The sequence below is a fragment of the Zophobas morio genome, unplaced genomic scaffold (genome assembly GCF_036711695.1).
Source record: "Zophobas morio isolate AGI-343-1 ecotype UQ-CSIRO unplaced genomic scaffold, CSIRO_AGI_Zmor_V1 ptg000023l, whole genome shotgun sequence".
Taxonomy (NCBI): domain Eukaryota; kingdom Metazoa; phylum Arthropoda; class Insecta; order Coleoptera; family Tenebrionidae; genus Zophobas; species Zophobas morio.
The window spans coordinates 12,865,650-12,892,283 of record NW_026972128.1 but is presented as its reverse complement, the minus strand read 5'-3'; the positions used below and the strand labels follow the sequence as shown (position 1 = coordinate 12,892,283).

General features: G+C 31.5%; 1 protein-coding gene and 1 long non-coding RNA gene across 2 annotated transcripts; both read left to right on the top strand.

The window, feature by feature from the left end:
* Positions 1 to 10,894: 10,894 nt before the first annotated feature.
* LOC135134034 (uncharacterized) lies at positions 10,895 to 11,654 on the top strand. The gene is made up of 4 exons (XM_064062601.1): positions 10,895 to 11,282; positions 11,340 to 11,411; positions 11,471 to 11,530; positions 11,590 to 11,654. The coding sequence occupies exons 1-4, from the start codon at positions 10,895 to 10,897 to the stop codon at positions 11,652 to 11,654; spliced, it is 585 nt and encodes a 194-aa protein (XP_063918671.1).
* Positions 11,655 to 11,694: 40 nt separating this feature from the next.
* On the top strand, positions 11,695 to 12,148 carry LOC135134321 (uncharacterized). Its single transcript, XR_010281283.1, has 2 exons — positions 11,695 to 11,765; positions 11,826 to 12,148. It is a non-coding gene; the product is annotated as an uncharacterized LOC135134321 (long non-coding RNA).
* Positions 12,149 to 26,634: the final 14,486 nt, after the last annotated feature.

The following is a 26,634-nucleotide window of genomic DNA, read 5'->3' as shown; positions in this document are numbered from 1 at the left end:
AGTTACATACAACAAAAATGAAATAAACAGTTTACCCTCAGGCTTCTATTAAAATTTATAAAAAGAAATTTATTTGTTAATCAGAAATTTATTTATTTTCTTCTTTAGGTATTTTCAGCAATTTTTCCAATCAGAAATAGGCTCTGTTCATAAAATTTAGAGATACTTTTTATAACTGTTCCTGTAAACCACTGTTTAAACCCCCTACGAATTTACAAAAAGATGTAGGTAAGTATTTTAAGTGTACAGGCAATAATTATTCTTTCTAAATAATTTTAAACATAGTTATGTTGGATGTGTACCTATACCTAGTGCAGTAGGTATAACACTGTACATTACAAATGTAAGGATAGGTTATGGACGGAAGTAACGTTCGATATAAATAGTGCAATAAGTTTTTTTAGTGATATTCTTTTCATGAAAAACTGTTTCTAAAATTTTGGAGTTTCTTTCGGTAAAAATTTCGTAGATATGCTACAAATTATGTACCTAGATCTTATATTTTGTGGACCAAGGACTTAATTCAACGTCTCGACTTCTGGTTAACTTTTTACAATCTACGATTACAGTCTTAAAGTGTAGTAATATAATTATCTATAATTTCAAGGTAAAATCTATTCAGAAAAAATGAAAATGATTGCTATTAAATATTTAGCCTTCCCAACCCATCATAGCATAACTACGTAAGAATAATTTCTTCATCGCTGTTAGATATACCACTGCTTGACTATGATTTTCTTTGAATCTGTTGTTTATTAAGTATATATCTATCTATGCAGTGGTTCTCAAAAAGATTTGACACAGCGGTAATTTTTAGAAATCTTTTTAATCAAATAGCTCTGCAAATTTTACCAATAGCAGCCATGTATTGGAATTTAAACGAATTGTGGTAGAGTTTTGTTAAACAAAATGGGAAAAATAAAATTATTTTCGTTTTTAGTGCCCTTTATGATTTTGCAGCGCTTTTATACTGACCGCAAACCTCATTAAACAAGTTTGTTGGGTTAATAGTAAGTACAGCCGAAAAAAGGCTCACATGTTTCTGTTACTCCTTTTATATTTGGTCCTAAGGGAGCATGGGATAGAGTAAATAACCCTTTCATTTTCACTTATTTCTAGACGGACTATAATGAGTTTGGTATATAACAGACAGATTAAACTCGAAAACCAATATTTGTGCATACAATTAAAGATTTGTCAAACTGCCTTTAGTACAAGGTGTCTTCAATGAAGTAAAAATGATTTAAAAAGATAATCTTTCAAGCTACAAAGAATGCAAACATAAAATTTTGTGGATCTTGGATCTTCATCCTAGTGTACTATGATGTACATACATATTATGTATATGTTATATCTACAAAGGATGGTATAGTGTGCCAACAAAAATAGCGGTTTTATAGCTTTGACGTTTATTTTTCAATTATACTTTGCACAATGTAACCAAAAAAGCTCATGAGAGAGAAAAACAAACTGTTTTAATCGTAGGTGTATTATAGATGTTGTGATTGTTAAGGACCACTGTAGGATACCGAGGAATCAGTGAAAACTGACGCTTAATAAAATAGCTTCTGAAAAATTGTTTATACGAATTTTTCAAAGAAATCAAAATTGGTCGGGTAATTACGTAATAAAACGTCTGATTGATGAACAGTTTGTTGAGAGGCAACTGCGTTATTGCAAAATTTTGAATAATCTTTCATCCGGTCTTTGTGGTAAATGAACTTATTTTCATCAGTATAATGTTTCTGCAGTAATTCTCAAGTTAACTTACTGGTGTATAAACTTATTATAGGATGAATTTACAACCAGGTTCAACCTGTTAAAAAAAATATAAGTGACTTCACTTATTACTACTTAGTAATAACAATAAAGTAAGTACAATCTAAATTGAAATTTGTATCAATTTCAAACGAAAGAAAATTCTAATAGTAGGTATTTACTACTTCATTATAAATTAATAATGGGTTTTTGAAGTGTTTTTTAAAAATTTTGTTTAGTATTTCCCTTAATTATTTTTTATGCTAAAAGCTCTATATTTAATGTTTTCATATTACTAATTAATAAACCAACCTGTAAGGTAATAACACACAAGAAGCTCTGATTTCGTTTGTCTTTAAAAGACAAGGATACAAAGCTTTTATATTCAGCTTTTATGTTTAGTGTTACATAAAACTTGCAAATTTTTTTGCTAATAGTCTGGATCTTTACCAAATAAATGATTGTATCGATTACTGAACTGAAAAATTAATGCCGTGAATTTTTCAGTGCATAGATCAGTACTTTTCTTTGAAAGCAAAACATCGACTGGTTTTAATGTTTTGAATTTTCTTTTTTCGCTGCTATTTAATGATAAATCCATGTTTCAGTTTTGGTTTTATATATACCTAAAAGTAGGTTAGCAGTCGTTTTCTACACTTTTCTGAACGTTTCAATAATAAACTGAGATTAATAATTCGCCACGCAAAATAAATGAGAAAAATTCAGATGTATAAAAATGATCAGTAGTTCTTAAAGAAGATTTGAACAGTTACATAAAGTAAACTAAAAATATAAGTAAATATAAACCCACAAAAGGTTTTTTACACCTTGGTCTAGGGTTTAATATACAGAATACAAAATATTTCAAAAATTAAGGATTCTTACGGTGCCCTGCGTATTCATTTTTAACAACTTGATCAATCTGAGACTAAATATAAACATATACTCCAAACACAAAGACAACCATGAATACGACACACGACATAAGGAAAACTTATGTCTGAGACACATACGTTTAAAGTCGTCACAGAACAGTACTCAATACTTGGGTATCAAATTTTTCAACAAACTTCCTGAGTCGATTAGAAAGTTAGATACAGTTAATTTTAAGAAGGTTGTAAAAAACTTTCTGATTAACAAAGCCTACTATAACTATGATGAGTTTCTGAACGACATCAATGTATCCATGCAATAATGTGTATCATGTTCTATATGTTTTCTTTCTTCTGTACAACTTTTCTTGATTTATTACTATCAAACATTGTAAATGATATTTGTTATCTCTGTATTTTGACAAGTGTAAAATGTGTGTACATTTAAGCACAATAAATTGATTGATTGATTGATAAAATGTGCCCTGCTTTTTTTTAAGTAATATTTAGTCACTGAATGATGTGCAACATCCCGAAATTTTTTAAAAAGCTGCTTTTTAAAGTTTACTACCTAGAATTTGTCTGAACTGTAAAAATGCTATAAAATATATGAAAATAGGCGTGTTCTATTCTAAATTTTCAGTTAATATTCTTAATGCTTTTAAAGTTCAACAAGTTTTCGTTTTAGTATTTTTATTAATATAAATGTAATGTCAAAATATCATCAACTTTGACGACGATCACACTAGTAACTTTATTTCACTAGTTCCTGGAATTTCGTGCACTGTTGTATCTATAGTATAGAAGTAAATTCAAGATGATAAAACTGTTTAATGACAATTGAAAAATCAAGACCTCAATAAATGGGTGGTCCTAAATGCAAAATATTACACAACAACTGACAACTCGAAAATATCGCTTTCAATAATTTTAAACTAGACTAAGAACTAGATCAAAAATTTTTTATAGGAAACTACACTTTGTAGTATAAACTTGAGCTAATTAACTCTGTAATATCTCTTCACTCATATGTTTTTGCTAATTAATCGAGGGTATTGCTTAAACAAACTGAGAAGTTGTAGGTTTCTACAATTTTTATTTTTCTCTATAATGTGAAAAATTAAATATCTATGTGGCAATTTATAGACGCAAACTAATACCTTTGAAGCATTTCAATAATTTATAAATATTAACATGAAACTCGTCACATTAATTATACCTATTCCATATGTATATTCGATTACATCAATTAAATAAATAAAGAAAGAAAATTAATATCCAAATCATCAGACACATTAATCGCTTTATTAAACTCTTAATTACCAGTCAACAAGTTGTACAGAAAAATTAAATTAATTTAAAAAATACTCTCAGTTTGGAACGTTTCTTTTAATTATGATTAATTAAAATTATTTTAATTTTGTCCAATTATTTCTGTTTCTAGAAAATAATTTAAACAAGTTATTTAATTTGAACTGTAATAAATTGCGCCTCAATTTTAACAGAATCTAAAGATATTTTATGCCAAAACAATACTTAAAACCTTCGGTGGTTTTCCCTTCTCTCCATAATTTCTTGTTCTAATTATTCATTTCCTAAAGATGACCTTTAACCCGTTACGAAAGTGGACGAAACATCGATACCCTTTTCAAATGAGATATAGTCCAAACCCGGAAAACGTCTTTCTGTTATTTACTCTAGACGTGAAAGTCTTTGGAGTTACCACCAGACGTAGAAGCTTTTTCAAAATGGTGTTTCAAGTGTCTTAATGACCCTTGTTTCTAAAAACACCCTCGTTCTTCAACTTCAGTAGTATGTAGATATTCTTTCTCATTTGATATTTCAAAAATTGAATATCCATTTGCTCTTTTCTAGTTTTTGTTAGCTTACTACAGTTCATAAAAAATAATTCGAAAAAATTAGTAACAAAACTTCAACTTGATTTTTATAGTAACCACACTATAAATTTTCTAAAATTACAAAACAATTTAAATAACAAAGACAAAATATATTGGTTTCGACCGAACGCTTGTACTTTTTTGTACCATTCAACTTCTGTTTTCATCTTGGCTTAATGATCAAAGTGGATGTTTCGACGATTGGCTTTATTTACCATAAGTGAAGAACTTTTTGTTCTGTTATTATCATCCAGTTGTTTGTTCTTTGTTAATAGTATTCTGTTAGATTTTGAAGGTACTTGGACGTTTTATTTTTATAGTTGTGAATAATTTTTCAAAATTTGTTCCATGACACAAATTTTGTGTTTCAACTTTACTTAAAAAATGTATAACAGTAGGACTTTAGGTTGAAAGCTTTGAAATGCACTGTCAGCATATAATTGGTAACATTAATTTGACGAATATACTGTACTTCGAAGATGATTTTGTTTTAGGAACATAATTGCTCCTTTTAAAGTGGTTTATTGAGCTAATGAAATTTTCTACGAGATAATTTACGATGTTCAGGAAAATGTGTTCGCCTTGTATAATACATTTGTTTCTTATTGCTGCTTTTATATTTTGCCACCTTTCGCAGAAATTACATCTTTCCTGTTAGTATTTCATTATCCATTCATTTTTACAGTCCGGTTTTGACTATCACAGCTAATGCAAGAAATTGTCATTGTGTTGTAAAACTTACATTCAATCTGCGAAAGCCTTTAATCACGTAATTAATCGATCACGTCATCAACTTCAACCAAATGAATTCTCAGATCACATAATTGTTCATGTAAATTAAATCTTTAATTCACCTTTCTTCAGTTTTCTAGGTTTACTGTTAACTTTTCCAATATTATATTTTTCGTAACGAAGATAAATTTTTGTAAATTTTGTCGTCTTTTTAACAAACAATATAACGTTGAAAGATGAATGGGAATTTTCTTTCTCTCTGCCTTTTTTCCCGGAACCTATGTTATAAATATCTTGTAGATGCTAACCAAAATTTGTCTAATATCGCTATCAACAATGTGATAACGCTACCCCAAAATTTTGCATAGTAAATACTACCTATTTAAATTTTATTAAAATAACATATTGCTGTACTTGTTGTTTACGAATCTGCCTTGAGTTTTTACCCTAGGCGTCCAGATTTTCCTAAAGAAAAATCTAAATTGTATAATAACATTTAGCTCGTGGTAATACATATAAGAGGAAAACGTTCGGTGATCGGTTGTAAAAGATGTTGCATTCACTGACAAAAGAAACAACCCTACCAGAAGAGGTAATAAACAAACTGACATTAAATAAAGCGGCAGGGTCGAATGATATTACGAGTGAAATAATTAAAGTACTTGTAGAAATATCGAGTAAATCGTCGCTGATATTGAAAGAAGAGAACCGAAATGTAATTGTTATTTTAAGGAAATCACAACTGTCATATGCGGTTTATAAAATGCTAACAATTCTAGAGAATGAACAAATAAATGGTACGTAATATTAAAGAATACCAGTTTTGGTTGCAACAAGAGAGAGCAACTGTGTATAGACCCTATTCAGATTCTAAATCAAATGGTAGCGAAATGTTGTGGACACACTATTAATCTATAAATGATATTCATTGACTTCAAACTAGCCTGTGATAGTCTGAATACGAGTATGATAGATGAAACACAAGAAGGATAGTAAATTAAGAAAGCTAATATTGATAATAATGAAAACGTCAGTATAGCCCATCTCAGAACGGAATTCGAGATAAACCAAAAGTTAAGCAACGAGATGGACTGTCAATCATACTAAATATTAAATATAGTGATTTATAAATAAAAGACCTGGAAGATGTAGCGATATGGGAAAAGTATAAGCTTAAAAGCTAACGACAGGACGAGATGCAGAAGAATAGTGGAAACAGCAAAAAGTATGCTCTAGAAGGAAATAAGAACAGAAAAATCGTGGAGGGTCTTTCCACAAAATGCAAGTCATTAAAATTTCGAGCTTGTTAAAATTTGTGCTGGAATGTAAAACCAAATATAATGTAGTAACAAAATGTAGAGTAATAACTCAAAACAGTTAGATAAAATACCTAAATACACATTGTAAAAATCAATTTACAATGTAATATTAGTGAACACTTTACTGTTAATTTACAGGTATTTAGAGTAAGTTAGTTCCAGCTAATAAATAAAAAACTGTGACCAGCACCTTACTTGGTCATGAAAATCAAAGACTAAATATATTGTGATCTTCACAACATAATCAGACTTGCTGTAATTTGTTGTAAGCAATTGGAAAGAAAAACCTTAATGCATCTTATTTTACGTTGAAATTAATGCCGTGGAAAGTATTTATTCCTGTGTCTTAAATTATAGCAATCACGTCTTTAGTTTTTTAGTCACTGTTTTTCTCTACAAATACCCATCAGATGTGGTTAAATACGGGAGTACCATTATGCGTAGAGTTACTGTACATTGTATTAATTGCAAAAAATGAATAAAAACATAAGTATAATTTAGTGATAGCTGTGATAACTGTGATTGGATATTATGATTTGCTTTGAACCTGCTTTGTTCGTCTGACTAAAAGATTTTCCAGTGCATTGTTTGGCCGTTCTCAGAAATGTACGTACATAGTAGTGCTCAAAGAGACTTGACATAGCGTAAATCTTTTTGTTTCAAATTTTCTTGTTGTATACTACAGGGGGTATGATTCTGCAATTGTAGCTTTCAAACTGACTGTGTTGCGCTGATGCGTCAAAATTATCAGTAGACCCACTAATGACTAATTAATGACTAGTTTGGAGTCGATGCAATTTGGAAACTGCTAGGAAGGACAAATGAACTGTGGACGTTTCAAAAGTACCAGGGGGACCGAGGAAAACGCTTCAGCGAATGGATCATACTATACGCTATTTGTCGAAATATAATATCGAGAGAACAATAAAAAATACGATCAAAGATCGCCATGGATTTTGATGCAACGATAAAGTTCAAATCAAACTTTCAAATTGACGGTAATCTGAAAGGAAGAAAACTATATCAAAGACAAATGCCAAAATTCCATGCCTGGCTTTGATTGCGCTTTTTTAATGCTTTCTTGGTGTAATTTTTATAAATTACGTAGCAAAAGAGTCGTTCCATATGAAAACACCTAAGTTGAATAAAAACTGCATCGTATGATTTTTGATTTTGATGAAAAAATTGAAGATGACGTTATAGGTAACCATGCAATATGAAAAACCATCATTTAGTTTTTTGGATGCTTCACTGCTGATTGGCACCCCTGAGGAGTCTGAAATTGTGCCATTTTCAAACTCTACTGTTATGGACTGTAACTTTTTTTCTACAGGGTGCCGCATCCAAGTCTGGATATAGGGAAATGTAAAATCAATTGACTTCCAATCTTTAGTCATTCGAAAAAAAAAAGTGTAAAATTTACCCAAATTATCTACTAATTAAATTAACCGTACAAGAACAAGCAGACCCTCGCTTTTTTATCTAATTGCAGTGGAACATAGCATAACCTTAATGAAATATTTTGTGCAGTTTGTGCATTTATTCCGTTTAAATTGTCCTACCATAATCATCACACTGGATAAAATAATTCAGTTTGAGTTGTTCGTTGATTTCTAAGAATAATTTTCTAATTTCACTTTGATATTTTGATTTTGCATGGTTAATTAATCGAAAGACGCGATCGCCGAACTTCGACAGTGTGACGGAACATTTCGCATTCAATCGGGATCGGGCGCGAATTTCAAAATACGATTTTTAAAACCTTTTTACAGTGAATGAGCTCGATGCAACGACTGGCCGATAGCCCTCTTCGACCTCAACAAAAGCATCACTCAATAATAGCTTTAAAGTGATCTGGGGAGATATTATAAAATAAAAACCAATTCCCATGTTAATTCCCAGACTTGGATGCGGCACCCTGTATAACACGAATTGAAATGTTTGGAATTTTATTTTATTGCCTAAGAAGTCATCAAGTGGGCCACCCAAAGTTCCTTATAACTTTCTCAGTTTAGTGATTTTCAGCTGGCTCGTGTGTCAACACTATTGACCTGATAGAGTTGATTTTTTTCAGGCATCTATGATTCCTACAATAGAAAATGCTACGGAAGTTTTAAGTTCCTGGACTATCATTTCTTGCAGAAAAAATTGTTTGAAATATGTAACCAGTGTTGGACAGCATCTAGATAGTTGTATCTAAATAAAGTATCTAGATATTTTTTTGGGTATCTAGTATCTCTATCTATATATAAAATTAATGGCGCAGATACAGATACATGTTTTTATTTCACTTTTTTTCAGTAGTTATTAGTTGAGTTATACTAGTAGTAATTTTTGATACTTCGTGTTGGTGATTTTGGTCACATAAACAAAAATAGAGGTAAGAGGTCCACTAATATTGTTCTGTCACGGAAATTTTCATATTTTAAATACCATCATTTCCTACATTGTAGCCTTCAGTACTTATACATCTTTAAATATAATCCTGAGGGGTAATAAATCTAAGCCATGGTAACATGGTATTTTAAAAACCATAAACCACAATTCACTATTCACTGCGTTTTATGCTTATCCCGGGCAATGCATTTTATCTGTGTACCTGAGCAACCCGGGTCCGGAAGGCCCGCTGGTTGTATTTGTGTTATTAAATAAGAGTCATTTTAATAGTAAAAATATTTGTTTAAGGTATGTTATTATTTTTAGAAAATAATAATTGCGTGTTACATAATGATTAATTTTTTCAATTAACACAAATTAGTTCTGTAATCGACTAATCGAATGTTCAATACATACATTTCTCTCGCATAAATCGCATATTTGTTACTGTTTTATACCTTTATTTTTCAGACAAATGTAGCATCTTTTCCTGTTGCCACATGTGTCATTTCTTCACTTTTTCATTGTTGGACCTAACGCGAGGCGGGCTTGGCAGGTCCGTTTTGCCCTAGCATGTGCCGATTATGTTTAAGTGTAAATCTTGGGCAAAAAATTAATATTTTTACAACCCTCAGTAGAATAATTTATCTTGATATATTCTCAGAAATCTTGAAACGAGATTAAAATAAAATGAATTTCAACAAAAATCTGAAAATTTAAAGTTGCACTCTGGTGATTCCGGCCTGCCAGGCAGCCTTTGATCCTATAAGGGGTTTAAATACCTTTCTAAGAAATTGTACTTATTTCGCCTTAACTGCCCATTCACAATGGACATAAGGCATAACAAGTACATAAAGCTTACATAAATACATAAAGTTGAAACGATGGAAAACGCGTACCCCTGTTCACAGTGGACGAACTTAATTCTTATGCTTATGAACGTTTTATGTAATCCTTGTGTGCGTACACAAAGTTGAAACAAGTTCAACTTTGTGCACGAATTATGTCAAAATTATGTTAAAATCTAGGGACTTTTGAATGCTGCTGTTGAATTCCCTTTGACAGTTGGCACTTGGCACTTCACACCTTTGATTATATTATATAAATTACTAGCTGTTACCCGCAGCTCCGCTTGCGTGGTTTTCGCAATTAGGACACATTATTTTTGATCCGCTGATTTATTTTTTGATTTCAATTTTATTACTTTTTAAGTTTGTGCAAGTCTTCATTAATAACAATATATAAAAGTATTTGTCCTTCGGCTGACTGATTCATTAACATAACTACTGGAGCTAGAAACACGAAATTTGGACAGAAGGTTCCTTTCGTTATGTAAGCATCAATTACCCCTAAGTGGGTGAAATAAGGACTGAAAGTTTGGAGTTAGGGTCCCATGAATTTTGTAATTTGGGTTATCTTTTGTCGATTTGATTAAAAGTCATGTTTTAAATTAAAGGATATTTCTTTAAAAAAGTTAAAATATTTGGATAGTTTTGTCGCTAATATTGTAGGCAGCCATGTAAAAACAGACATTTACCTGACCTATCTAAAACTTGGTTGTAAATTTGATATTGTTCTGTATTTAATAAACTTTCGTTGTGCCTATAAGGCCCGGTATTTCAGTTGTTGGTTAAACCAAGAAATTATAGTTAACCAAAAAAAGTTTTGGTTAAGTGTATTTCAGTGTGGGGTTAAGATATTTGACGGTTAAATTTCTTGGTTACTTTAACCCAGCCCAGCTAGGTGGTTTAACCATTATTTTTTTGGTTAACACATGCGCAGTAGACGCCACTGTCCGCGAAATTTTGGGAGACATTTTGAAGACCAGTTTTGACAGTTGTTCTTGTTATTAATCACCATTCTAACCTCGTTTTCTCGTGTACCTCGTGCCTGTTGTTGTGTTTTTTTTCTCTGTTAAGTATATAATAAAAGCTACAGGATGAACAGTGAACGTGAACGTGTTAGATCAAAAAATTTTGAAACACAAGAAATTTGCCTACTTGTAGATTTGGTTAGACAAAACAAGAAGGTGATCGAGTGCAAAGAAACTGGAATCGTCAATAATAAGCAAAAGGGGATAGCCTGGGAGAAGTCAGAAACATTTAATGCCATTTCTGGTACCGTGCCTCGAACGTCCAGGAATCTAAAAGACAAATGGACAAATTTAAAAAAAACCGCAGTTCGCAATTTTGCCCACGATAAAAAATACGCACGAGGCACTGGCGGTGGTCCCTCCAAAGGCCCAACAGAGACGTCAGTAGACGCAACTGTCCGCGAAATTTTGGGAGACAGATTGACAGGTTTACCAGCGGTGTGTGATAATGATGGTAAGTTATCACTTATTAGACATTAAAATAACAACATGGTTATAATTGATTCTTAAGTTTTAGATGTAGAAGAAATAAGAAACGGAAATGAAATTGAGGATTCAATTGTCCCAGAGATTGAAAATGAAGGTAGCTATACAAAAAATATATACATACTTGTAAATTTCATAATAACACCTTTTTTGTAGAGAATATGGGGACGTCAAACAGCTTCTTCACAGAAAACAGTGCCTCTTCATCACAATTAGGTAAGTGCAAAGTAATAAATTAATTGTTATTAAAATTATAATATATATTTTATTTTTAGTTTTAGAAGAAGACGTAGTTGCACAACGGGGGGATACGCGGGAAAATGAATTAGGTAAGATATAAAGTATTGTTAAACATTAAACACATGGTTATTTTTTTTTTCAGACTGGTCACAATACACTCCAAGGATGTTAAAAAAGCTTCCTTCGAAACCACTACATGTTTCAAAGAAAGGTGATTTGACATAATTAATAATAGTAATAAGTAACTTTGAAAATAAAATGTACTCCGCAGGTAAAATAAGAGTGGGTGGAAATATTACTAATTACAAATGGTGTCAGCTTGCCGACGAGAAAAGGAACAACTCAGTTTTCAAAAAAAAGTTACTTGAAGAAGACCACAAGCAAAAACAGGAAATCCATGCAATAATGAAGAACCAATTGCAGGAGGAACATGAGCAAAAACTGCGACATCGTGAAGAAGAACATTGTGTAAAATTGAAATTAATGCAGGAGGAGCATGCATTAAGGATGACATTGTTGAAACAACAAATCACGTTCTCCGATGTTGATAATAATCAGTAAATCAGTGAGATATAATAAATTAATTTCATATAATTTTGTTTTTATTTACTTGGTTAGATGAATACATAAGTGATGTGAACAATGAAAAATACTAAACCAACTAAAGCATAGAGCGGAACATGAGCTGAAATTGCATTTAATGAATTTAGAAATAATTTATAAACTTCTACATTATGTATGTAAATTTACAAATTTGCAAAATATGCAATGAATTCATTTCTTGCTCTGTTGTTATTATTTCTATTTACATCATCAGCAACTGGTACATCATCTGCCAAATCAAAAGCTCTTTGCTCTTCGAGATTTAAGGGAGGTGGTGTAATTAACAACATTTCCATTGATGTAAGAGCGTGATTCCTGAAATAGATTCATTAAACAGCTTATATTATTTTAAATTGTATATTTTATACCAATTTGTCGGATGCTTTATGACATCATGAATTGAATGTAACAAATTTGTTACAGATTCTTTTGACAGTCTGAACCTACAATAAAATTCTTGGTCGTCCCAGTAATTAAAATGGTCCTTTCGTATCTGTATTCTAGGAACTTTGCGAATTCGTCCCAAGCGGACAACAAAATTAATAACTTGCTCATCGTCTGAGTCACTATCGCTAGAAGAGTAAATATTTGCCATTTTTTTAAATTATTTTTCACACGATTCACTTAAAAAGAAACAACACTTTCACAATCAAAGTGTAAATAAAGCAAAAGTGAGGTTATAAAAACGCCTACACGCCCACCAAAATATGAAAGAATATATCCTCGCACATGCTCTTTTCAACTGGTAGACCAATTACGATACCAACTTAAGAGAAATAATGGTTAGTTAACCAGAATATACTTAACCAAATTTTCGACACTGAAATACCGGTTCTTGGTTAAAGTTTTGGTTAAAATTTAACCAAGGTTAGTTAACCCTGATTTTAACCAACTACTGAAATACCGGGCCTAAAAGTATGTCATAGCTAATCACTCTGAAAGAGTCTCTGTTTTGTATGACTTCTTCACGTTTTACAGGCTGAGGCGAACCATAATACTTTAAACATTGTCTTCCTAAAGACAGCACCGTGTCTTTAAAGGAAATCACACACTTGTTGTACATTTCATTTATAATATGAACACTCCCTTGATACTCTGACTGAACTTGACAAATCCAAAGCTTTGCATGATGACTGGTATGTGGGATAAGCGACACCATCAATAGTTTTTAAATCCGAGAATGATGTTGGCCCTCTCATTTCTTGAAGAAGAAGACCAAGGTAGAAACATTCGGCGTTATTAGGGTGAACGGTGTACACTCTGCCCAAAGTTTGATCGCTTTTGACTCCCGGCCAACCATCAACATTTTTTCCACGTTTTTGTCTCTCAAATTTGGTACTTTTCCACACATAGTACGAAGGGACTTCAACATAAAAAAGGATTTTTGCAAAATTATTCGTTTTGTAAAGCTCAAAAAATGCTAGAAAAGTAGTTTTCTGTGAATTATTTACCTTTTCAGTTACATTATTAAAGTCGTTAGGATTAAAACAGACAGCAGGCCATTTTTCAAGTGCACTGTGAGATGAAAAACCGCTGAAAATTGTTCATGTATAGGAAAGCGTCAGGATTCTCCAGACAGTTTCAAAGCTGCTAATATATCGACCACATTCATATAATTTGACCTCATCATTGTCATTTTCAAGACCAAATAATCCTGGTTGGAGTTGGAGAGTTACAATACTCTATGTTGATGTGAGCAGCAAAAGTTCAAGATAAAAGTGGATTGTACGGTACCACCCATCTGTTATCTAGGGTTACAACATGGAATTCAACCGTGAATCCACCATCCGCGGAACCTCTTCGCCGGTATTGAGGGTAGCTGTCTTCGCCTGTTTGGGTTTCTTTCAGGAGAATTCGAGGATATTTTTTGCTACAGCTACATCCTTTCATTTCATTTCCACCCAAATCATATTCCGTTGGGGATGAATTTCAAAAAAGAATTAAAATCAGTCAGTCAAGACAAACAATTTTACATGATTACCAATTTTCAAGTAACAAATGTTAACAACATTTCAACTAAACATCGCCATGCAAATATTTTTTCTCATATAAACTTTGTCACCTCATTTGATCTTCTTAGGGGTAGAATCTCAAAAACAGCTGAAATACGCGTTACATTGTTTGTGTTGAAAAGCATTAATATCAAGTTCCAAGCAAAAATTTACAATAGAAATATTTTCCCATACACAATTAGTTACCACTTTTTACCCCCTTAGGGGTTGAATCTCGGAAAATGCTGAAATACGTGTGTCATTATATGTGTTGAAGAGCATTAATACCAAGTTCCACGTGAAAATGTGCAACAGAAGTAGTTTTCCCGTACAAACTTATCCACCACTTTTTACCCCCTTAGGGGTTGAATTTCGGAAAATGGTGAAATACGTGTTTCGTTATTTGTGTTGAAAAGCATTAATACCAAGTTTCACGTAAATATTTACAACAGAAATGGTTAGGAAATAGTCTTCTTGTACAAACTTTACCACCGCTTTTCACCCTTTTAGGGGTGGAATTTCCCAAGTTCCTTTCTTAGTGGGTGTTTACATCACAAAAGGAAACTATTGTCCAAATTTCATGTTTCTAGCTGCAGTAGTTTAGGCTCTGCGTTGATGAATCAGTCAGTCAGGACAAACAATTTTATATGTATAGATAATCAAAGCTTCACACTGCGAGTCTGTTCTGTACTGCGAGTTGTCAAGTTCGAATATCGTATGAAATTGTAGGTTAGATATTTTGATTGATTCAGTTTGAGGTTAGCCGTTTCTATGTTTAGCCGGGAGTTATTCCGTTCTGCGTTTGCGCAGTTTAACAATTCTTACAGAGTTCACTCTGTCCACTGTGAACGTAAATAAGCATAAGCCAGACACAAACCAAAAACGTAAATTATGTTATGCGCTCGTTCTTATGTCTTATGTCCATTGTGAATGGGCAGTAAGGCTGGCGTCTGGTTCGGTTTAGCCCTATACTAAATACATTGAAAACATCGTCGCGGTTTCCGGAGTTGCATTTTAAAATTATGAGATATATCGCTTTAAAAAAATTATATTTCGAATTAACAAACTTCAGTCCAGGGGACCTCCATATTTATATTCATATATAGTATGCAGTTTTTACAAAAAAAAATTATAAATTTGAACAACTTTTACATCACATTTTAACCGGCACATTGATGCATTTTTTGACGAAGTGCTGAAGTTTTTTGCATTCTGAAATAGGAGGTCCCCTGGGGAAAAGTGTCAGCTTTCTTTTGATAACATTTATAATATTAAAAAATCCACGACTGAGATAAATAACTCGCGAAAAGTCAAAATCTATTGAAACGAGAAATAGGCATTAAACGAGCTGTGATGCGGTAGCAGAATGCAGGTTTACTTAGCTTCTGACTTGGTTGGAGATTTCAGTATTTTAAAAATGCAATTCCGGAAACTACGACGATGTTTTCAATGTATTTAGTATTGGGCGAAACCGAACCAGACGCCACCCTTAAACGGAACCGGCAGTTCTTCCTAAAATGTATATACCTGCCGCACCGGGATAGACGATTACCGGACATGATCACAAAAACATCGTAAACTGATATTGAAGAATAATAATTTATGACATTCTTCTTTCCGGTATTCTTTTGAAATATTAATTTTAATGCTGAAGATAATTATTAGATATACTCAAACACAATTTGGACACTGTAGTATGGGAATAAAAACAAAAAAAAAAAATTCTTTTTAAGCGTACGTAATAAATATTGCACAATTTGCAACACATCAAACAGCGAAGCGATGGCCTATTTGCAGGAAAAAAGAAAAGATCTTTCAATCTTGAATAACTATGCTACAGCAAAATGTTTATTTTTTAAATATAATACCACAATCCCTTCTTCTGCACCTGTGGAACGGGTGTTTAGTAGCGGAAACCAAATTCTGACACCAAGAAGAAATAATTTAGGTAACAATACGTTCGAAATCTTGTTAATTTTAGAAAATTCATTAAACAATACATACAAAAATACGTACACATGTTTTCAGTTATTTTATTCGCCAAAGCTTCAAAAAGTTTTCTTGTATCTGTATCTAGATACATTTCGAAAAAATCGAAAACAATCTGTATCTAGATACTTTTATCTTCCGTATATCTATATGTGTATCTAGATACTTTTAAAAGTATCTGTCCCCAACACTGTATGTAACCTTTAAAAAATAATCTACTTTACCCCATGAAATAGTTATGTTAAGGAAAATATACAACTTGGTGGCTACTTTAAGCTTTTCACACCAGTCGGTCCTGTTTTGTTATTTTCGCCTTACTAAGAGATATAATTTTTTTTTGAAAGGTAATCTCAAGGGATATTAAACAAAAAAATCTATGACGTACCTGTGAATATTATCTGTATATACCTACAAGTAAGTTACTAACAATTTACTTATTTTTAAATTTGGAAGAACCGTTTACAATAATACTATTTATTAAAAATTTAATAATATTTTTAAGACGTATATCAAAATTTGAAAATAACCATTTTATTCCGTGTAGTAAAAAGTTGATACAAAAAATATAACTCCAGTCATAATGTCATTCATACTTTTATTGTACAAAGAGATTTTTATTTATTACTTACTTGACACACTTGATTTCTTGACTGATTTTTACAATCTCGAAGTTGTCGAGGTTTGATTATCTTCGTAATTTTAAAATATGATGAGAAAGAGGTACAAAATTATGATAAGTCCTTGTATTCTTGATTGTAATTCAATTCATAAATCTTTCGGATGAATACGTTTCTACATGTTCAACTTTTTTTTTAAATAAAAAAAACATACACTTTTCAGCTATTACCACTACTACTACTACTTTAAGCTTGACACAGTACCATAGCTACAGGTGTTGTCAGTAGTAGCACAAATTGGAACTGAAAGAAAACTAAATTGTAAGGCAATAGTTAGTTTTCTGTGGAAGCCAACTGATTTTACAAATTTCTGAAACAATGATTTAAATAAATTATATTGATAAGATGAACGTGGGGACTATAGATCCTGAAAGTTTAACATTTTTTTCTTTTTTCTTCAACGCAATGATTTCAGTTTTTGAAAGTTTACACATTTCAAGATTTTTTTCTCCAAAAAAATGATGGCCCAGAAACTTAAAACTTCCTTTACATATTCTGTTGTATAATTACTAAATGCTTGAAAAACAGGTTAATAATGTTGACACAAGAGACAGCGGAAAGTCACCAAAATCGGAAATTATAACGAAGTTTCATTGGTGCTTTTTCAGGTAGGAAAATAAAATTATTATTGAAAATGGCACAACTTTAGAATTCTACTTCTAATGGATGCCGTTCGGAACTGAAGCATCCAAAAAAATAAATGACGATAATTTTTCATAAGTAGGTATTTGTTACCCAAAATCGTCCTCAATTTTTTTCATCAAAATCAAAAATCATACGGCGCACCTCATTTGGTGTTGTTTTCATAACGAACCAAAATGAATATACAATGTGAAGGTTTAGAATATTTTTTTAACCCACTGTATATCTTTGGTATATAGCTTAATGCAACGTAATCCAATAATTTTGTAGATGTTATTTTCGACCTGGAGGTTTCTAAATTTCAATTTCGTTTAGTAGCGTTGTTTTTGAATCCTTTTGTTTTATTTCTTCTAACGCCTCATTTTCTTATTCTTTTTACATTGTCATCTTTACAAGTCTTACTAACAATAAATGATATTTTATTTTTTATGTGCAAATTTTTCGTAGCCGATGAAACTATTGAATTTTTTTACATTTCTTTTTAATTGAATTAAATTTTTTCGCAATAACTTGTACCGAGTGATCCGACATTTCTATAATCGAGTCATCTCAGAAAATGTAAATTTGTAATGTCCTTGCTTTGAATACTAAGAATAATTGTCATGCCTGAAATAACTGCACTCTTAAACAATAGTTTTAATAATTTTAACTAGACGATCACTCTAAATAACTTAATTGATGGGAGTTCTTGCTTAATCAATGTACAGACTATGTTATTAAAAAATTGTCCATTCTAGATTCGAGGTGGAATCCTAGTCCTGAATTTTAGGTTTGTAAAATGTTGCACAACCTCCTTATCGTTTCCTTTAAATATATTTTTTTTTAAATCCACAAACAAGATTAAAGTCTTTCCAAATCCATAGAAATATCAGATGTTAAAATTCAACGAAAGACAACGACAGTTCGGTTATGGTTTAATTGCAACTCAACTTGCGTCACAGTGGAAGCAGTAAATTTGTTTGCTTGAGAAAACCTTCTCCTATGTATTGTTATAACAGTAATAAATAAAAATTATTGCAAAACGGCACGTTTCCTACGTTACTGTCTGTGTAACGTACCAGTGCTTGTTACTATTGACTTTTATGAGGGATTCGCTGTAAAATGCTTACGAAGTCAAATGCGTAAGCGCACTATATCTTTCGTCGAACTTTATTGCTATTTACAAAACTGACTACAGAAGTGCAGTGAATAACTATGCAGATGCCAGTATTTTACTAGTAATAGGGAGTGTTTTTGACTTTCTTATCAGGTTATTACTAACTTTGATATTACGGTGTATTAAAAAAATTTTAACACAGAAGCAGCAAGAATTTATAAGTTATATTAACACAAATCTCAAAATTTAGTCATTAACTGCATCAAAACGTAGAGTGGACGTAGTTGACTGCATATATTTATTTACTTATTTTATTTATTTGAACAGTAAAAATATAAGGCAGAGAACACATACCGAGAGACTGATAACAAACACGATCAAAGGGAGTAATGGATTATTGAAGATTTGTCTTTGATGGTATTTTTGTCGTGTCAGAATACCGTCGTTTTGAAAATGCAACGATCAAAGACAAACTTTCAAAAATCCATGGCTCTCTTTGATATTGCTTTTCATTGTTCTCTTGGTATATCTATATTAGGATAGTTTCTGATCGTATTGATATTTCAGTATTTGTTGCAAAGATGGAAGAAATGAGTGATAGTGATTCACTTCTAACTTGCATCGTAACGTACAGTCGGAATAAAACGTGAAAATTGCTCACAAGCCATCCCACTCGAGAATTAGGCACGCCAAGAGCTCCTCAGGGATCCTAAATGGGGCCTTTGTTTCATTGCATTAGATGTTTTTAATATATTATAATACTTTTACATCAAGATCTAGGTGGTCTTGTTAAATCATGTATCTTGTGTAACATTAAGTTAAACTAATAATACCACTACTATGATTATTATTGTACAAATCTTTAATAAGACTTGGAATATTCCACAATTTTGAGATAAAAAATAATAATAGGAATAAAAAAGGAATAATAAAATAATTAAAATTATTCGTTAAACACTTATGTTTAAATTATTTTATTCACTAAAGACCTAACAATTACAAAAATGTGCTCTCCTTTTCTGGCTGATTTAACCTAGAAACGGTCGTGTCTATTTTGATATATGATTTGTCTATAAGGTAGTAAATGGTTTTTATGACTGTCTAGCATATTATGGTTGTTTAATGTACATGTCCGCCTACATAAGCTTCGAAATCCGTTATTATTGGAGGTTAGTTGTCGAACGAATTACGGTTTAAACTCTGTTGTATATCAAGACTTCGTTGGCTAATTAACAATGTTAGACAAGTTCTAGGTTTCTGTAGGGCTACTTTGTCTACTACTTTTTTAACATACACTTAGAACTATGATGATACTCAATATAGAGGGGGAATCACTAAGCGCGCGTTTCTCGATATCTCATTAAAAGAAAAAGTCAAGACCAAAGTTGCACGGTTCCTTGAAGACTATACTTTAAAATTATTTTTAACTATACAGAGTACTCTGTTTTTAAGGCGTAACACACAACTCAGTACTTTTAAATGAAACACCCTATCTATTTTATATATATTTAATGACCTCATCTTAGGATTTACAATTACAGTTTATTTTTGAATTCCAATGCGACGTTGCCACGTTATTCCAATTTTTTTGAAATTGTTTGGCATGGAAGGGTTCATAAAAAAAATCGCAATAGGGTTATTTTGAAAGTCTGTCTTACAATATTTTGTGGAAGGACAAATAAAGATATGCGCTTTTTTGTGTTATCAAATAAATCAAATTTTAATACAGAGTGTGTTTACAAAACATGTAAAACTTTACAATTTTCAAATATGTATCAACATTTTAGTTTTTTCAAATGGAACACCCTGCATTTTATTACTGTATGTTACTCTATTGTTTGTTGTTTGGCATGGTTAATCTAGCATGATAGATGATAGCTCCAAAATGTAGAATTGGCGTTCTGAAATTTGAAATATATTTAAACAAATGTCCTAAAAGTGAAAAAAGTAAAGTCCTTCGAATCTCGGTAATACTTAATTCAGCTCGGGCCAGAAAAGTGTCTTCTTTCCCTTGGTATCTAATTTTGTTTTCTGTCAGTTAACTAAATTAAATCATTATTTTAATAATCATGACACATCTGTTTTGAATATAAATGCTAAATATATTTACAAAGATGATTTGTCTGTTGGTACACAAAATGAACGCAACCAACTAAGCTTTCTCGATGCATCACTCCACCGCAATATATTGAATTATCTTTCGAATTATCTTCCTTTATGCGAAACTTTTGAAACAATCTTTGATGTCACTGCTGTAGAGGGAAGGGCGTGCCACTGAACATTAATTAGAAAAAAGTAAATCTGCTGAAGGCTTCGGTCGGCGTCGCAAACAGCGTCATTGTTTACAGCAATTCAGGGCTGGACTTAAATAAATTCGGTGCAATATATTGCAGCACACGTAGAGAATTGCATTTGGCCTCCGGTAGGGCAGTGGACATATTTTTTGCATTGTTCGGCTTACGGCAATAAATAATGGAACTCTTTAACAAAGTACGCCGACCAACCAGAACAAAGATGGTTGCCGATAAGTCGTTCTCTTTTACACTCGCTGCTGAAATTCTGATGGCGCGCACGGAACAGGGTAGCAAATTATTTTACAAGTTTCTATGTGTATTTGGAAAAACGTCAAATACAGCGTTATGACAAGGCGTAATTAAAAGTGCTAAAAGTTATCGGAATGAATCATCCTCATTTTGTTGCTGGATCTGTGCTAACATTGCTTGCGTTTTAAAATTGATTTCAAAATATAAATTAATAAACTGGTAATTATAATGCTACATTTCTGTAAAAAACAGTATACTGATAAGATAAATGAACCGTATTTGCACTAAAAATTACACACAGAGAATAAAACAGTCTTCTTATTTTAATGCTCTCGCGTGTGTCAGAGATATAAACTAAACACGCGTATTAATTTTTTTCTATACTAGGTTATCGTTATTCTCACTTGATTGAAGTCATTTTAAGCAACTAGTTACACATCTCCACGTCCTTTTTTCGTTTTTAAAATGTGAAAAACCTACATTAAATAGCTTCGTGCAACTGACGTCTAGCTCATGTCGAGAGATTAAATTAACGGATTTTGAAGCAGAAGAAGTTAAAATTTTCGACACACAGTAAAAATGTAAACTGGAAAATCAGATTTATTGTGCAATGGAATGTCATTAAAGCACAGTAAAGTCAGAAATATTAAAAAGTACGAATTTTATCGGGAATTTAAATCACAGAAATGTTAATTATACTACTTATACAGCATTGTTTAACATGAAAATCCTCTAAACGTTGTTCCTGACAGTTCCTTCATCAGAAATTGCAGTGAGAGATAGAAGGGGTGCAAAGAAATAAAAAAAAGGTACTAAAATCAAAGAATGCAACGTCATCATTAGTAGCAAAGCAAAACAACATTAGTGTGTTGCAGAATATCATAAAATCGTACGTTTGATTCAAAACTAAGCTGATTTGATCGACCTGGCTTAATTACCTTAGTAAAGATTCTCTTATACATATTCAAATATCTTGGTACAGCACCCATCAAACTTAAAAAAAAAAACAGATAAAGCGGTATAGTGAAAATTCGTGAAAAAAAATAGGACACAGTATAGTTTAAAACTAAAAAGTACATAAAATCGTATTCGTTTTTCTGCTAATTTTTACTGTTTTCGATTAACTTGTGTCATTTATTTTTTCTTCCCTTCCTATCCTTAAGGATAAGGAAGTATTATAGGTAATAGGTATTCTGCTAATTGCTACTTTCATGTTTTCTCGACATTTCATAATCCCTACAGTATGAAAAATAGGTCTCCTCTTTCCGTCAGTCTATCGTATGTCGTCTGTCTATCGTCCATCTGTGTGTCTGTCTGTCTGTCGGTCGTCTCTGTTGATGTCTATTAGACCGATAGTCTACGAAACTACCGAACAGATTGTTGTCAAATTTCAGATGTAGGTAGGTGTCTTAGGAATATCGTATAAATTGTTAAACGCTAACTAAAATTTGTCTAACAATCCTCACCAACAATTTGATGAAGTCGCTTAAAAATTTTGCATAGTAACATATTCCTGCAGTTGTGGTTTATGAAACGATCTTGTGTTTTTACCCCAAATTTTCAAAAAAAAAAAAAAAATTGAAATTATATTAGTAGCTGCCAAAATAGACTGACTTTGGAAAGTGAGATACCCTTTAACCTCTAAGAGTAGAGAGGGCGGGTGGGCGGGGCTAGTACCTTCTTACATAAAACTGATTTTAGCAAATGACATACCTTCCAAGAAAAGATAGGGTGGGTGGGCGTTGATAGTAGCTTCTAAAATAAGACTGATTTTCGCAAATGAGATACCCTCTAAGAATAGAAAGGGTGGGTGGGCGGGGCTAGTACCTGCTAAGATAAGATTGATTTTGACAAATGAGATACCCTCTAAGATAAAACTGATTTTAGCAAATGACGTACCCTCTAAGAAAAGAGAGGGTGGGTGGGCGGGGCTATTAGGTACTAAAATAAAACTGATTTTGGCAAATGACATTCCTTCTAAGAAAAGAGAGGGTGGGTGGGTGGGCGGGGTTCGTGTGTGGTAAGATAAGACTGATTTTAGCAAATGACGTATCCTCTAAGAAATTTATTTAAATTATATCTTATACGTGTATAAGTAAGGCAAGTGTAGCGTTTAAATGGCGTAGTGCTGACCATGTTAAATTAATAATGCAAAGCATGCGGAGGTCGGTGATTCGATATCCTCATGTGTAACATTTTTTTTCTTGATACTGTGACTGGTCCATATTTTTTAACTCATAGGGATTATCATAAAATAAATGAAATTTCTCAAAATCAAATTTTAAAATTTTTCGCAAAGCTGGAATTATTGACTGTCCATCTGGGACGAGGGAAGTTCTGGTTAAATAAGATTATATTTAACGACTGTACAGAGTAATATAGAAGTATGGAATCGGTACAAGGTACAAAAACTAATATAGAAAATAGTTTAATTTTAAATTTCACCTAAAAAACCAAAATTATAATCCGAAAAATTTTACTTGCATAATTTGTATAATATGTAGCTACTGCTGGCACAAATTTTGTTTACGCTAAAATAATAAAAATTTAAAACTATATAGGCACTACCCTAGGTTACATTTGAGAGGAGTCCCTACCTTTGGCTCATGGAGTTTCAATATATTTTCAAAACTTAATAGGAGTATCTTTTTTGTAATACTTACTTCATCATTTTTTTAACATTTTGCTAAAATTTTTCATCCCGTATTTTTAAAAATCAATATCTCTATTATTAATGGAAATTTCGTAACTCAGTTTCTACCACTGTTTTCAGCTTACAGAATTCTATAAATATGTTATCCGGAAACATTATCGATTTTTTTTGTTGCAAATTAGACACACTAAAAAATAAGGCGGGGTATTGGATGATGAACGTGATAAAAAATTTCACCAAAACTTTAAAAAGATTGATGATAGTAAACTGTGTTTATAAAAAAAACTCTTGCTGCGCTAGAGTAAGTTGTGGACAATTAAGTGAAAAAGGTAGGGACTAGCCTTCAGAAAGCAAGAAAAATACTGTCTGAATCTTCGGAGCAATTTTTGTATCGACATCAACAATTTTCTTGATTTACATTTAACAGTCTTATCTTTAAAGATCTGTACAACTTTACATCATTCAGTTGAAATAATTTTTGAAATTATTGTATACCGTGTATTAAAAAAAAGACCAAGTCCGTAGCTGTTTTATTTTTTCGAGTCTGATACGTCAGATAAAATCATTTTAGCTATATATGTAGATACTACGCTCTGATTTGAAAAATTATTGTTTCTTTATGTCCACTACATTAAACTTAACTTAATGACACCCTATATATTTTTTAGCCATTCTTGTAGAGATTTTCTCTGAATTCATTTATGTATTAGACTTCAATATTTTAATATTAATAATTATTAATATTAAAATATTGAAGTCTATATAATTTAATATTTGCAATACAGTTTTGTATGTAATTTTTGTTACGTGTAGAACAAATTTCATTTTCAAATTTTGTACAATAACAAAAGTTATAAAAATTGTTAACAAAAATTTTGGCATGAAGCAATTGCATTTGTAGACGCAAATACTTGTGGTAATAAATTCATCACAACTGTCTTACACCAAACTTAAATTAAGGTTTCCCATAACTTTTTAACCAAATGCGACATCCTGATACGCCAATGAATTGAGAAAAAAATCTTTACAAGAATCTTAAAAAAAATATGTAGGGTGTCAATAAAAAACATGTTGAATGTGAACAAAAAATATTTATTTTTCAAATCAGATTGTAGTATATTTAATAAATTTAAATAATTTAATTTAACGATGCTCTACTCGAAAAATTAAGATATCAAAGGGCTTGGACTATTGGCGTTTATACATTTACAGAATGTGACAATTAAACAGGCAGCAAGCTACCTAATTTCATTTTTTTTTCTCATCAAAACATAGGAAGAGACTAAATTTAAGCTAAAATGGAACAAAACATTGTGAATATTATTTTGAATAAGTAGCTGTTATTATGATAACTCTTATTTTATTATTATTAAATATAGACGGTGTAACATTACTGTATTCTCAAATTTTCGAAAAAAATGCGGTGGATCGTTCTTTACAACAACAAAAAATAAGTCAGTCGAACCAGCGACCTAGGCAACAGAGTACACGACATGTTGTGCTCTTATATTGGTATGTGATTTGTATTTTTATTTTAATTTTTTTTATTTATTTATTTATTTATTTATTTTGAAAAATGTGGATGAAATGTAGGGAAATTTATAAACCACAAGTAGATCTAGGAGTACGTTAGTTTATAAAATTTAAATGGCGTTTACTAAAAAAATTTTGAAGGGACGTCATGATAATTCGTCAAATTTGATTATCGTTTTTCCATTTACATGGATATTCCTAACATACATGCAAACTGAGACAGACGACAGACAAATTGACAAACGGAAACGGAACACCTATTTTTTCGCAGTCTAGCGGGCCCTGAAACGTTGAGAAAACATGAAAGTTGCCAGTCGTCCTATGGGTCCTATTACAATTCTTGTCTAGCTTACGCTCGGAATATAAAAACTGCAAAATTATTTGCAAATTTTGTCAGTTTTGATGTTATATTTATATAAACTCAAGATATATTTGCAGTGGTTCGAAATTTGTTCAGAGTCGTGTTCAAACATTATACGATATATTAATTGAAGCACTCATATTTTTAGATTGGATTAATTTTAATTAGACTGACATTATAAATAAGATTAAATTTTCATATACAAAGTGTTTGTAAAAATGTTTTAATTGTTACTACTTTTATTTAAAAGTTGTAACAATTAAAACATTTTTATCCATCCAAACTTAAATATCGATATTTCAGTGTTTTCAAATAGAACACCGTATATTTTGTTACTGCATCTTAGTCTATTGTTTTGTATTCTTTTTTAACTGAGTAATTTCTATATCTAAAGTTGATAGTGCAATTTCTGACTTTTTTGAGAAATACATCGACATATTAGAAGCATGACGATCCAGTAATAAAATACAGGGTGTTCCATTTGAAAAAACCGAAATATCGAGTCTTGAAAATTGTAAAGCGAGTACTTTTATTTATACTTCCACAAAATATTGTAAAACAGACTTTAAAAACAACGCTGTTGTGATTTTTTTTTAATTTCAAGAAAATTGGAATAGCAACGTCGTATCAGAGTTTCAAAAGTAAACTGTGATTGTAAAGTCTAAGGAGAGGTAAATCAAAATATGTGAAAATACACAGGGTCTTTTATTTATAAAACTAAGTCATGTGTTGTGCCTTAAAAATAGAACACTCTGTGCAGTTAAAAGTAATTTTAAAGTATAGTCCTTAAAGAATAGTATAATTTTGATCTTTATCTTTTTTTCTATTTCTAATAATAATTAATGAGATATCGTAGTGACTCACCTTGTACATAGGTGACTCACCTTGTACATAGGTAAAATAGCTCTATAAATGTACTTTTTTGTGAATTCCTCCATTGTAAAAAAATTCAAGAAAATTGAAAAAGTCAATCAAAATATGTAAAAATATAT

Bases quoted from the DNA above. Each gene is read 5' to 3' on its own strand.
- LOC135134034 (XM_064062601.1), top strand. From the start codon at position 10,895: ATGAACAGTGAACGTGAACGTGTTAGATCAAAAAATTTTGAAACACAA. The intron at 11,412-11,470 runs GTAGCTATACAA...CCTTTTTTGTAG, and splicing joins CCCAGAGATTGAAAATGAAG to AGAATATGGGGACGTCAAAC. The intron at 11,531-11,589 runs GTAAGTGCAAAG...TTTTATTTTTAG, and splicing joins TGCCTCTTCATCACAATTAG to TTTTAGAAGAAGACGTAGTT.